The 12,939-nt window shown below is 38.6% G+C and overlaps 1 protein-coding gene across 2 annotated transcripts in view; it reads right to left on the bottom strand.

Moving 5' to 3' along the window:
- Positions 1-12,939, bottom strand: part of DCBLD1 (discoidin, CUB and LCCL domain containing 1) — a 54,949-nt gene that overhangs the window by 28,069 nt on the left and 13,941 nt on the right. For both annotated transcript variants that reach the window (XM_048935165.1, XM_048935166.1), the window contains exons 2-5: positions 11,227-11,439; positions 1,923-2,060; positions 1,342-1,393; positions 548-620 (exon numbers count right to left, since the gene is read on the bottom strand). In XM_048935165.1, the coding sequence (XP_048791122.1) occupies positions 548-620; positions 1,342-1,393; positions 1,923-2,060; positions 11,227-11,439 (476 nt within the window). The remainder of the gene's footprint in view (positions 1-547; positions 621-1,341; positions 1,394-1,922; positions 2,061-11,226; positions 11,440-12,939) is intronic.

Genomic DNA, 12,939 nt, shown 5'->3' with positions numbered 1-12,939 from the left:
AGTTAACAGTTAATAAAAACCGATCCAAAATGTTTTTAGTTATCGGTGGGATATGATTGGACAGTGTATAAAGTTAATTTCATCTCAGAGCATGTTCCTGTAATACTGAAGGCTGAATCTTAAAGAGAACCTTCAAGTAATACATTTTATTCCTATGAGAGATAACATCAGAAAAGAAATGCACATGGATTTTAAACAAGTATAAGGTAAATTCATAGGAGTATTTAGGACATCAAAGAACGCTGCCTCAAGAAGGAAAAACCCTATACATCCAAAAGGCCAGAAACCTGGAGTTAGTGTGTTAGTTTGACAATCAGTGGACTTTGTTCTTACACAACTGATTAGTCTGTTTGAAAAGTATTTTCAGTATGTGCTCAGTGTATACTGATAACATACTAATATACTGATAGTAGAACATAACACAGCTGGGAAGAACTATTTACTAAAGCTGAGCAGCAAAAACTGAAACCAAATTGTGCTATGTAATGGAGCAATGGATTGTCTTTTCTGTTTTCATTAAGTTCCTCTCTTTATATTGGGTACTTACATCTCTGTATCCTTCTTCTATATTCCCAGAAATGTCACCTGCTATGTCTCTGCAGCCAGCAGGACAGTATCTGCTGTAGTAAAAGAATAAGGCTTATTTAAAACCTGGACTGTTATGATGACACACAAACTGTATCTGAAAGAAAAGCTCTCAGACCCATAGATACTTCAGCAGTATGTTCTGGTTGGCTGTTCATTAGTGATTACAGAAGGTAAATAGAAGTGCCCTTGAGTGGAATGCACATAGCAGCACACAAAGAACTACAATAACAGTTCTTCAAGTGCATTTTGTTCAATCCTGTTGTTCTAGGAATGTTATTACTCAAGCTTTCAGCCCAGATAAGAAGTCTGCATGTACATCCAGGCAAGTAACCAGCAAAGTACAATTAATTACCATTTCAAATCCTATCAAGGAGCCCAGAAATTATAGCTTGTCCTCAGATGATCTTTTATCAGCTGAGGCATGATCTGCTCTCAGGAGATGCCATGGTATTCAAGGCTACTTTGAATTTCAAAGTGGAAGTTCTTTTTACATATACCATACGCATGCATTCCCAAATGAGGATTGCTGAGAGCTTTGTAACAATATTCTCTTGTTTTCCTGGGCTGCAGACTTCCATTCTGCACTAGTGCTTCACACAACGAGGCCTGACACTACTGTACCATTGTAGCTCAAAAACATTCACTTTTCCAGAAAGCTAAGACTGTTCATGTCTTATGTGACATTTTACAGCAATTTGACCAGGTGACACAGAAAACTAAGAAACGGTGAAGAAAGATATAAACCTTCTTTACCTGTATTCAGTCTTTGTATAGTGGTTTGCTCGTTCCAGACATGTGATTAGATCTGTGGAATTTTTTACAAATGTCAATCCAAGTTGCAAGACATAGAAATACAGAAAAATGTTTGGCTAAACATGAAATTGCATTTGAAGACTTCTCTGTATAATACTTAGAGATAAAACAACAGCTATGGTTTTCCCTCATCCTTTTCATCTCCCACTTCTACTCATATTTTACGTACCTTCAACAAAGATGCATAGGAACACCCCCCAGAATATTAAATGTAGATTTTGTCTTTTCACCTCTCCAATCACTTCATCCTCTCACTGTGTGGTAAAAGCCTTGAATACAGAGGCTTCTCATTTTCTGTTTCACTGGGCCTGTTCTACAAATTATCTGGGTAAGATTTTAGCAGCTTTTTTATCTGCTTAATGTTACTATTGCTTCTCATACACATGCTGTCAAAAAGATGATATTTCATGCCAAGACACCTGAAAATATTTAGGACCAAACATACAAGCCAAAGTCTGTGGTAGAGAAGATAATGAATTAGGGAGGACTATGCTGTTCGTCCTTTAGAAAAAGTGCATTACCTGGGTGATCACTGCTGGCATAAGATAACAGAAAGCCTCGTCCTGATATATGGGATCCACTCTCAAAGTGGATAGTTGCTTCATTGCTGTCCAAAATGATTTCTTTGGGGACAGGCATCATATTACCACAGTAGGGTCCTACAGACAGAATGAAGATTTCAGAGTTTAGATGAGATAGTTAGGCAGGAATATTCTCATGATAAATAAGGAATTTCATAACATGCTCATTCTCCTTCAGAACCAATCCACATATTGACAAAAGGGCTTTAGCTTCAGTCCTTTATGAGTATGAACTCCAAAGTTACCTTGACAAAGAATGACAAGAATCCAATTGTCCCTTCATGGCATAAATTCTAGCATTAACATCTCTCATCACATAAGCCTCAAGAAAATGATTAATACTCTTTCACCTTTGAAGTAGAGCATTCTTAAATACAGCAGTAACTCAGGAGAGAAAAGAATGGAATGAACGTTGAAAGGCAATCCAAGGGATCTACAGAGGATCTGCTGTAGCTGCTTCAGCAGAGCAGCTATTCTGAAAAGCTTAGGAACACAAACAGCACACCTTGTCTTAAAGGATGTGTGTGCCAGGTGTCAAGTTTATGAGCAGGAACTATTAAGAAAATTTCTGCATTTATTGGCATTTTAAAAACATCATCAGACCATTGAAATATATAGTTTAGATTTCCTGAGCTTAAGACAAAGTAAAGAGGGACAGGAAGGGAGTAGAAAAAGGAGTCTTGTGCCTACGCTGAATTACATAATGGTTTTATAGCTGCCAACTGCAGTATCTTGGAGCACTCCTCAGGATACTCCTTTCTTGTACCAGCAGGCTCTCACAATTACATTTGCTTCTTCAGAAGTCACTTCCTGAGGGGAGCTTTCTTTTGAAATTGCCATAGTCTTGCCTTCCATTGCCGTACCTGGGTGCAAACATTTGTCTCTGGCTGCCCTCAAGCACAGAGGACACAGGAAATCAAGAGAGAGCACTTTGGATACATTTTGAATTTAAGGGGATGTTTACAATATAAAGTGCTAATAAGAGGTTTTGTAAAATGGCAAACACTTTCCTACTTAGAAGCCCTCAGACCATCTATTCTGTTGAGAATTATAACAGCTTTTGTATAATAAAGCAAGACCTTGGGATGGAAAATGATCCCTTTGACTTTTTTTCCAGGACAATCTCAATTTTTTGGTGGTGGATACTTTATGGTACCTTGGAACTGAGAGTACAAGAAATCGCAAAGTACAGCACAAAATTGAAGAGCCTTCTGAACAGGTGTCTGAAAGCCCCTTCATTTTGTTTGATACTGTCTTTCCCAAATACTTAATCAGCCTTATAGCAGCTAGAGATCATCCTGTAGAGTAGCCCAGTCAGAGGCAATGACAGCCAGCTGTCAGCAGAAGAGGACAAATTAAAGGACAGATTCTGTCTTTTGGCTTGTAAAATTATAACAAAGGCAGGCAGGCAGGCAGAGAAACAAGTGACAATTGTGACATTTCCCCCGAGTACTACTGTGTCGAAAATGAGTCACGACTTACTTAGAGAAAACAGTATCTATAAAAAGGGTTAAACAAATTGCTTAGGTAATGAACTTATCAAAAAGAGAGCATTTGACACTGTGTCATACCAGACAACTGCACGAGTGTTTTATTTGAGAAGGTCTTTTGTGTCAGAATGCAGTGGGAGAAGTGCTAACTTACAACTTTATTTTTCTTCCGAAGTATAGGAAGAGAGAAAGAGAGAAAGGGGAGAAGGCAGGAAGGCTTTGTGCTTCTTCAAAATGCAACACCTGAGAAAGCATTAGTCTTTTTCTTGTCTCAGGGACTGACTGTATATTTTCTCACCAGTGCTCCTTTCCTTTTTCCCTAACAGCGATTAGCAGTGACATATCTACTCTGTAGGTATAATTTTGGTGGCTGACTCACTCAACCACACACCGGCTGGGTCAGGATTAGCTGTCTCCTACAGTAGCAAGTCTACATGTTTTCCAGGTAATTATACAAACAAATCACATGTCATAAGTAAAAATGATAAAATAGAATAAGAAAGTCTAGACTCATAGAGTTGTATATTATGAAAGCCAATAATTCAGAAACAGATTAAGAAATCAGCATGCAATGCCCGAAGACAAGTTTGTACTGTTAAGTAATAAATCCAACAAGGGTTACAAATCTATGGTTATCTCCTTGTTTTGTCGAGGGAGGTTCTGGTGTACCCAGAGACAAGTGTGTGGCTCTGAACTAAGGAGATCTAGAATCAGCTTAGTTTATCATAAAGGATATAAAAGCAAGAAACAGTAACCACTGAAGAAATTAATACTTCCCAAAATTGTATGAATCACCTATCTGCATAGATTAAAAAAACCAAACAGAAACAACAGATATTAATACCAGAAAACACTCTTGTTCTCTCATTGCAAACAGATGAAGCCTTGCAAAGTATTTCAATACAGCTCTTCCCAGTAAGTCAGGTAATATCAGCAATACAAAGCCAGGTCATCAAACTTCCATGATATCTAGTAAAGCTTAATTGCATGCATGCTATCAAATACAGAAATTTGCACTGAGAACTATGGTTTAGAAAAGGGTACAAGCACTACCTCACATCCCTACTTCTATTCCTGGAGATACTGTTTTGGTTTTATTATGTGAAAGAACTACAAGCATGCAGCCAGTTTTCTGAAAAAGTGTCATTCCTCTCTCTTCAGTTCTTAATAGTGAGCAATGCAAGCACATCTGATTTACTGAATAACACAGCTTTCTGGCTAGCAGCTAATCTCTCCATTTTGCCCAGTTTTTGCAGAGACCTTTTGACCTCTGATTCTCATTTTCCCCACAATCAATTCATTTTACACCAACAGTCTTTCAAGAAATTCCCCATATGAAAACTGGTAATTCTTACTAAATAAAATGGATTTGGGATCAAGGCAGTTCTTTAGGGTCAGTTTGGGCTGAATTCTCTGAATACTATGATTCTGCCTTCTAATTTCCTTCAGAAAAATAATGAGGCTATTATTAACTACATGTACTCTTTCCTATGCACTTGCAGCAGAGCTGCTCTCCATTTGTTTTAATATTATAAAGCCTGAGAAATCATACTCTCCCAGACTTCTGAGATTGTGGTTCATGCTGTGCCTGAGTGCGATGCACTTTCTCTACTCACAGTAGCACCCAGCATATTTGCTCTCCACTGACATACCTAGTGTCCCTTTAAATAAACAGATTAGGAGATTTTATACACATTAGTAGATTAAAACCCATCAGCACCTGTAGCAATTCTACTTAAATTGAAACTGTATTTCCTAGACAGTACTTTCCACTTGCAATTGAGGTGACAAAATCATGGATCTTTATCATCTACTTCTAAGATTCACATATGCTCCCTCTTTTTTCTGAGTATTCCATATAGAGTCTGTTGACAGCCTGTCTACATGAATACTGAGCAACTCAGAGGAGAAGAGGGATGAAGGAGAAAGCTTTGGTTTGTGCCCAATTTGAAAGGGAGAAACTCATTTAAAGGCCTTGTTAACTTTTATAGCAGCGTTTGGACTTGACTCTGGATAAGCATTTAATTTTTATACTTGGGACTATGCCAGAAGTCTTTAAGATTCCTTTTGAAAACTGCCAGATCACTTTATCAGTTTTTCATCTTCTAAAGTTAGTTGTGAGGTGGGTTGCTTTGCATATTGAGTTTGAAAAACAAGTCATGAATGTTGATCTCTCTCCTTGCTTCCTCTTTCAGTGACTCTGCTGAATGTCTCCTAGGGTAAGAAGGAGGAGGCAGGGTTGTTTGGTTTGTTTACTAAGAACAAAGGAAAGATTTTGACTTCATAAACAGATGTGTTATATGTCATGAAATTGAGTAGGTGTTCTCCATACTTCAGTATTAGCATATCTACATATCAGGGCCTTTCTTTTTTTGGCATCTTGCTGAAGAGCTGACAGAACTGTGGTTCCGTCTGTTCGCTCCAGATTCATTAATAGATATGTATTTTTTAAATTCTGCAGGAGGGCTATTAGGGGCTTATGGATCTTGAATGTTCCTAATTTAATATTCTCTAAAATTAAATTAATATTTAATGCCTTTCTTCTAGAACTCCTAATCTGGTGATATGGTTTAGGTGGCTTAAATGAAATACTCTTATTTTGAAATTATTGTTTCCAAGCAGTATTAATGTCATGGGAAATACAACGGTGAATGGTCTCATGTATATCCTTTGTCTGCCTCCTCTGGAGACCAAAGATGTTATTTTATGCTTTGTTTGTTTTTAAAATGTTAGCAATAGTCTACCACTTTTGTCTTTTTGATAATAGCATTGTTTTGCAAATCTGATGATCTTTACAATGTTGTCTGCTTTTATGAAGTCTAGTTTACTTCTACTGTCAGCCAGACTCTGGAACATTTCCTGAGGTCATTCTGTAGAGCTGTGCTCTTTTATGCTTTCTACTTCCCTTAAGAAGTGCTCTGCCAGAGGGCTCACTTCTCTCATACCAAGCAGCAATTCCTACATGCTGTTTGTTTCTGCAGGTTTTGAAGTACCTCAATAGCTGGAGAAGGACAGGGGATATGATGAACATGGATTATGCCTGCTTTATTTCAGAGCTAAAAACCCAGCCAGTTTGTAAAAGATTTGCACAAACAGCTCACAAAAACTGCAAGGAATTCTTGTGTGAAGATGTGCATTTTTGAAATTTGTCTCCATCCCACATTCATACACATGCTTTGCTTTCATATGCAATGACTGAGCATAGCTGGTAACTCTTCTCCTGCTACCAAGAAAAAGAGAAGACTCCACAGTGCGGGGCAGAATAAAGTGGTATTTAATGCTCAATAGATATGAGTTGACAGGGAAGTCACATCTGTTACTCAGGGTGAGACAGTCTGATTATTCAGCATTTAACTCTGCACAACACAGTCTGACTTCAGAATAAGTCTGAGTTACTTGTTTTAGGAAGCAGTCAGGTAAAAGAAGTAATTAATTACAGTTTATAAACAGAGAGCCCGGGCCACCTGTCCTGCAGGCTGTAGGTCTGCCTGCTTGACCTCACCTAACACTGCCTGAGGTATTAGCTAAACCCAAGGACAGAAGCCCAGCTACAGCTAGGAATCTTTAGCAAAGAGATGCACCTGTTTAACAAAATAACTCAGAAAAAAGCACAATACAGTTTATGAATCTAAAATGAATATGAGGCCATTTGATAAAAGAAAAGCAAAGTCGTTGTTTTACAGCTAAATCTTTTGAAAGCTGCTGTAACCATTCAGGCGAAACCCAACTGTTTACAGAGTTTTGACTGTTAAGAAATCACTCAGCTTCATCTTCAGTGAGAACTTGTCTGGGCATTTCGCTGGATTTCCTGAAATACCAGAAACAATACTGCAATAACAAGTTTCCTTTGAGGACTGAAAAAGAAGCCTGGGCGCACCCTCTGTTCAAGAAAGACACATATTACAATCTGTAGTAAGGACGATGAGGGTGGTTCGATGAATCCCCTCTCACCATGATGACAGATGTGAGGCACTTGAAGGCATTTGGTTCTCCTGCACACACACACAGAATGCACGCTCACTCCCAGCAGCCACTGTACACTCACACATCAGTGAATGCTCGGTTTTCATAACAACCATCAGTGAATGGCTGCGGGGAGAAAAGAGCATTTCCAGTAATTTCTTTTGCTATTTCACACTAGTTACTGAGTGCAAATTATGCAAGAAGTTAACTGTGTTAACTCTCCAAATTATTACTAGTCACTCAGCAGATCTGACATCCACCCCAAAGGAACACATCAGCCTCCTACTGACTGCAAGTGAATGGAAGTAGGCACTTATCTGTTCTTTATTCTCTCTCCAGTCAAAGACTTATGATCATCTCACAGAAATTAAGGGAAAAAACACTAAGCCATTAGATAAGAAAAGAGTGAAAGAGGCAAGCAAAAATGGTCAAAAGAGATACAGAAATTTGATAGTCATGAAAAGAAGCTGAGCAAAAGCCATTTCTGTCAAGCCTTAAAAACGTTTTTGTTAATATGTACATAAGTGGTGTAGCAATGGCTGTTGTGTTCCTGAGAACTACAGGGACCACATGGTTAATCTTGTTTTCACATATCCCTTTAACTAATTAAAAAATCAGAAGCTCTTTTCAGAGCTTGGTATTTTTAATATGCTCAGCTAATGAAATTAACTCTAGAAGAAAAGCATTTCAGAGAAGGCTGTACCCTGTCCACACTATGAAACATACTTGATGTTATTTTCTATTCTAAATCCCTTCTGTGTGGAAAATAGAAGAAGCAAACATAAAGAATCCACCCTCTTTTTGCTCAGTGCGAAGCCGTGCCTTTGAAAAGGGACACTATTTATTTCTCCCAGAGACAACATGTACAGAGTTGTGTTAACATTTAAAGATTTACTAGACAAAGGTGACTCAGTTTCAGCAAAACTGGTGTTACTCTACCTCTGCTGACTGATGATGAACGTTTTCACATCTAAGTCTGGAGGGAGAGCCAGCAGTTGGAAAGAAAAGGCTTACTACAGTGTCATTCCTCCTGTTAACCTCAAAGAAAACAGTGGGAAGAATAATAACCCTGAGACACAGTGTTCTGCCACTTTATGGCCCCAGTATTAGAGCATCATTAAGATTATTAATGACCATCTTCTGATGGCAATATTGTGGAAATGTAAACACAATGGCTGCCTTCATAGGTTCATCAAAGCTGAGAAGTATCAAAAGTGAGAACTGTACTGTAAAGTTTGTGTTCTATATGAGTGGGAAGGATTAGATCAGCATACTCGGTGCTAGACATCATTCTAGGCAGGAATTAAATCCAGAGTATTCCTGGGTATGTGTACAAGATGGCATGAATGCCCTGAATTTAAACACATATCAGTGTTCTTTTGCCTAATCTGTAGTCACAGGCTTGCTAAAGCAAAGAAATCACCTGGCTAACATAAATCCACTTGTTTGGAACAGTTTCCCTTTGGTGCATGGGACACAAATACCCCAGACATGAACTGAGTTACTCCTTGTGTATTCCATGAATCCCGGCAGGAGGTTATTACAGTGAATGAATCACAGTTATATATAAAGACCTGTGGGACAGACGTGAAAGGACAGAATACTTTGTCATCAGAAGACTTGCTTACACTAATGTATTTACATGCACATGGTGTGGTGTTTTGTCTCTGATCAATTTTAGGTTTCATATGCACTCCTCAATAAAATGTTGCATGCATGCTGATATTGCCTGTCTTGTATTCTGTGGAATTGAAGAGATCAGAGTAGTATTTAAAACATATTTCCCATTGGACCTTATTTCCTGATAATTGCATACCTCAAAGAACAGAGGCTGTCTGGCTAATTTGAAGTATGAGTAATGTTCACACTGCTTGTTTTCACACTCAGCTTTTTAGATCTTCCTTTTTAAGCCCTGGTCAGGTACAGACATCCCCCCAAACAGTCAAACATTAATTTTTAACTGCTAGAAGTTCCAATGCCTGCAAAGTATTTTCAGATCTCCATCATCCTATTAAAAAATTCAATGGCAAAAGTCAATATCTTCCTGAATAAAGATACCAACCTGCTTCAAGGATGAGAGGAGAGCTGTAGAAAGGAAACCTGGACTGAGAAGCAGCCACCTGAAAGGACTCCTCACAGGACCAAATGTGCTTAGCAGTGCCCAATCAGAGGGCTCCTTTTGCTTACATAAACACTTATTGAACTCTAGAACTATAGCAAAACTGTTGAAACAACATACTTAGAAAAGTCTTAATCTCACCTGTGAATTCTTGTCTTTTAAAACACAAGCGGTTCTGTGAATTTTTGCATATAGTGCTATTTCCTCACTGCATGGATCTACTTGAACATAAAGAAAGGACTCTGTATACAAGAATGTCTACAGCAAGCTGTAAGCCACAAAAAACATTACAGATAGCATGTCTGCTTAAGCTGTAAAACCTGTTTAATCAGATAGAAGCAAAATCTGCTAATTGTGCAGTTTGTTACAAAGGATGCAAATTATAGTCCACATGCATCAGATATTACTAATCAGGTATGAAAATGGGTGTGGGAACACTTTTAAAAATTCATTACATGGGCTTGATTGCATAATACACCAGCATTCTGTGTTTGTAGGCTGAATAGCTGCAAGACTGAACTATGTGAAGACACCTCGGGGCTGTTGTGTAAGGAGCCAAAATTTGAATTAGAATTCAAGCTTCATTTTTTACTTCAAAAGACAATACACTGATTTATCCTTGTTTCTTAGATAAGCCTTTGATTTGAAATGTTAAGGTAATATCAGTAAAAATCATTCAAAGTTATGATAATGCACTACTAAATCCATATCACTACTGCCAAGTACAGACTGTGCTTCAAGTGAACAGAATTCCTTTCTTACAGGTATATGAACGTAAACATAAATAAATCCAAGTGCACAAACAGAAACATTTCTTACACTTCAGATAAAGCTATATGCAAGGCTTAGATATGAACACGTCAGTGTTCACTCTTGTTGAAGGCTGCTTCAAAATGTAATACATCCCTTATGATGAGCAATAATTACCTTTATCTTCATTTGCGAGAGAGGCTTTAATGCTTCACCTGATCTTATCTTACCAGATGAATTACAGGCCTACCATGTTCATGAATTAAAGGCAATCATCTCTCTTTACTATTATGAGACCTGAGCTTGGGTGAACCACATACTGCACTGAGACAAGCAATGAGCTGGGTCACCTTGACATCTTGTTGTGGCTTGCCTCTTCATTTTCTTTTTCCTCTGAATCTGCTTTGCCTGTAATGTCCAGTATAGTATACTCAAACTCAGCTGCCTGAAGGGCTACAGCCCGCACCCAGCTGGCAAAATCTTATGGACTTGCAATTCACGAGTTTCTTCCATCGTTATGGCACTCCTCACAGCTCCACATCTTTGCCTGGATTTCAATCTGATGTCAGAAAAAAGGGCTCACTGACCTGAACATCAGTTTGACTCTTTTACAGAGCAGATCAAAAGCCCCAGCAGCAGCTGGCTGGGAAAACTGATGTGAGGAAGGCTTCAGGACCTCTTGGGAGGACTTTGTCGTTCTATTGTTTTAAGTGCACAGTTATAGCATGTTATTACACTTATCCTTTTGTGTAAATTGCTTACACAAGTGCCTGGCTGCACACATTTAATATCTGAAGTATTAAAGACTTTATGTTAGGAAAGGCTATCGGTGACAAACAGGTAGCAATAGCAGAGGTTATCTTATCTGAAACTCTGACTAATTATGAAATAGATACAGGAGAGATGACTCGCTTTGACTTACCATGCATCGTTGAAGAACTCAGGATGGTAAGGTAGCTGGATTCACACTTCTGTGATTCAATATCCAGGTCTCCAATTTTTAAGATCAGGCGTTTTCCCTGAGGTACTTGGATTTTCTTTTCACAAAGTGTGTAGTTTGGATATGTCCCGGGATAGTTCTTGGATGCCAGGGTCCCGCTGTCCTGATACATCACCACATGCCCACATCCATCTCCTGCAGTAGAAGGAGAACCAAGGAAGAAAAACAAAATATATTCCTCAATTAAAAAAAAAAAGTAAGAAGATGCTGACCACAAAACCATCTCAAATGCATTCCACCTTCTTAAAAAGTATTTTGTAATTCTCCACCTCAGTTTTACAGCTGTAGGAAAACAGGTAATTAAAATAAATGGAGTCATATTTATCTTGCAAAACAGTAGCAAAAAGGGTTGGAAACGCGAATTAGAGTATTTGACAGTTCTGTATAAACAGAGACTCTGGTTTTGATTTACAGCCAAAGCCTACTGAAACCTTAAGGATGCAATTTCACATGTAATGGGTAGGATCCTTCCTCAGTTTTCTCCCAATTATCATTCCACACTATTTCTGTGTAAGGAGCCATCAGGCAGAGAGCAACTGAATCATGCATGGATGCACAGACATGACCTAACCACATACTGTCGCAGTCCTGACTCATCTTACTTTCCTGTTGGTTTTCTTGCTCTGCTTGCACAATGCAAAAAGCACTGGGGACAAGGTAAACACAAATGGTGGGATGGGTGTCCTCAGCAAAATGCACAGGCTACTCCATGGCAGAGTTCCTAGAGAAATCAGCACTGCTTTTCACTGGTAGCAGGGAGAGAATACGTGTTCGCCCAGCCCAGCCCAGCATGGGCAGAGAATTGGTACTGTGGCAAAGCGGATTTTCATGGCAAGGGGTGAGTTCAGGTTTGGAGCAGCTGCAGAAGCATAGGACAACAGGAAAAGGTCCATGAAAATACAGGGGGGACGTGGGGACTGACGTGGAAAACAGGATGCGTCTACAGAGGGGAAGGAAGCAGGTGACAGATAGGAGACCTTGACTACTAGAGGAAGAAATTCTTAGTGAACTATTTTAAAGTGTACCAGTAATGTATAATTTATGTTCTAAAGCTAACTTATTTCATTATGCTGAACCTTGAAAAAATGGATTACATTATTACATTAGTGAAACCGGTGCCACATCTGTGTATGTGTAGCAGCCCTCAGTGTTAGGTCAAGTGGAACACAGCAACTCTTTCTATAGGGATCTTGAATGCTGTTGCCCTTTACCACTACAAAATCAAAACTAATTCTAGAGGTGTTAATACAACAGAATCCGGAAAAGCTGGGAATTAATTTTTACTTAGAATTTTGCTTTTGGAGATGTTTTGGTTAAGTCATTTTGATCTGGCTGTTTTAATTACTACCTGAGTTTTCTTTCACAAACACTCAAAAGAACAAGCTTCAGATTTGATAAGACTGTTGACATGTGAAAAGCTAGAAAAGACTTATTGATAAAAATGGGTACCATTCTGGCAGCTGGGGTGAAGGTGGCATGCTGTGCAAAGGTAAGATCCAACATATCAAATGCCTTGCAACTATATAATTATACTGCCATTTCATGAATCTCACTCAACTGCTTATTCACAGGCAACAGCATTTATTTTGAAGCATTATCATTACTTCTGGCTTTGTTGCCTATTTAATTCTGTCA

The sequence above is a fragment of the Lagopus muta genome, chromosome 2, assembly GCF_023343835.1.
Source record: "Lagopus muta isolate bLagMut1 chromosome 2, bLagMut1 primary, whole genome shotgun sequence".
In the NCBI taxonomy this organism is placed as follows: Eukaryota; Metazoa; Chordata; class Aves; order Galliformes; family Phasianidae; genus Lagopus; species Lagopus muta.
This window is presented reverse-complemented; position numbering and strand designations above follow the sequence as displayed.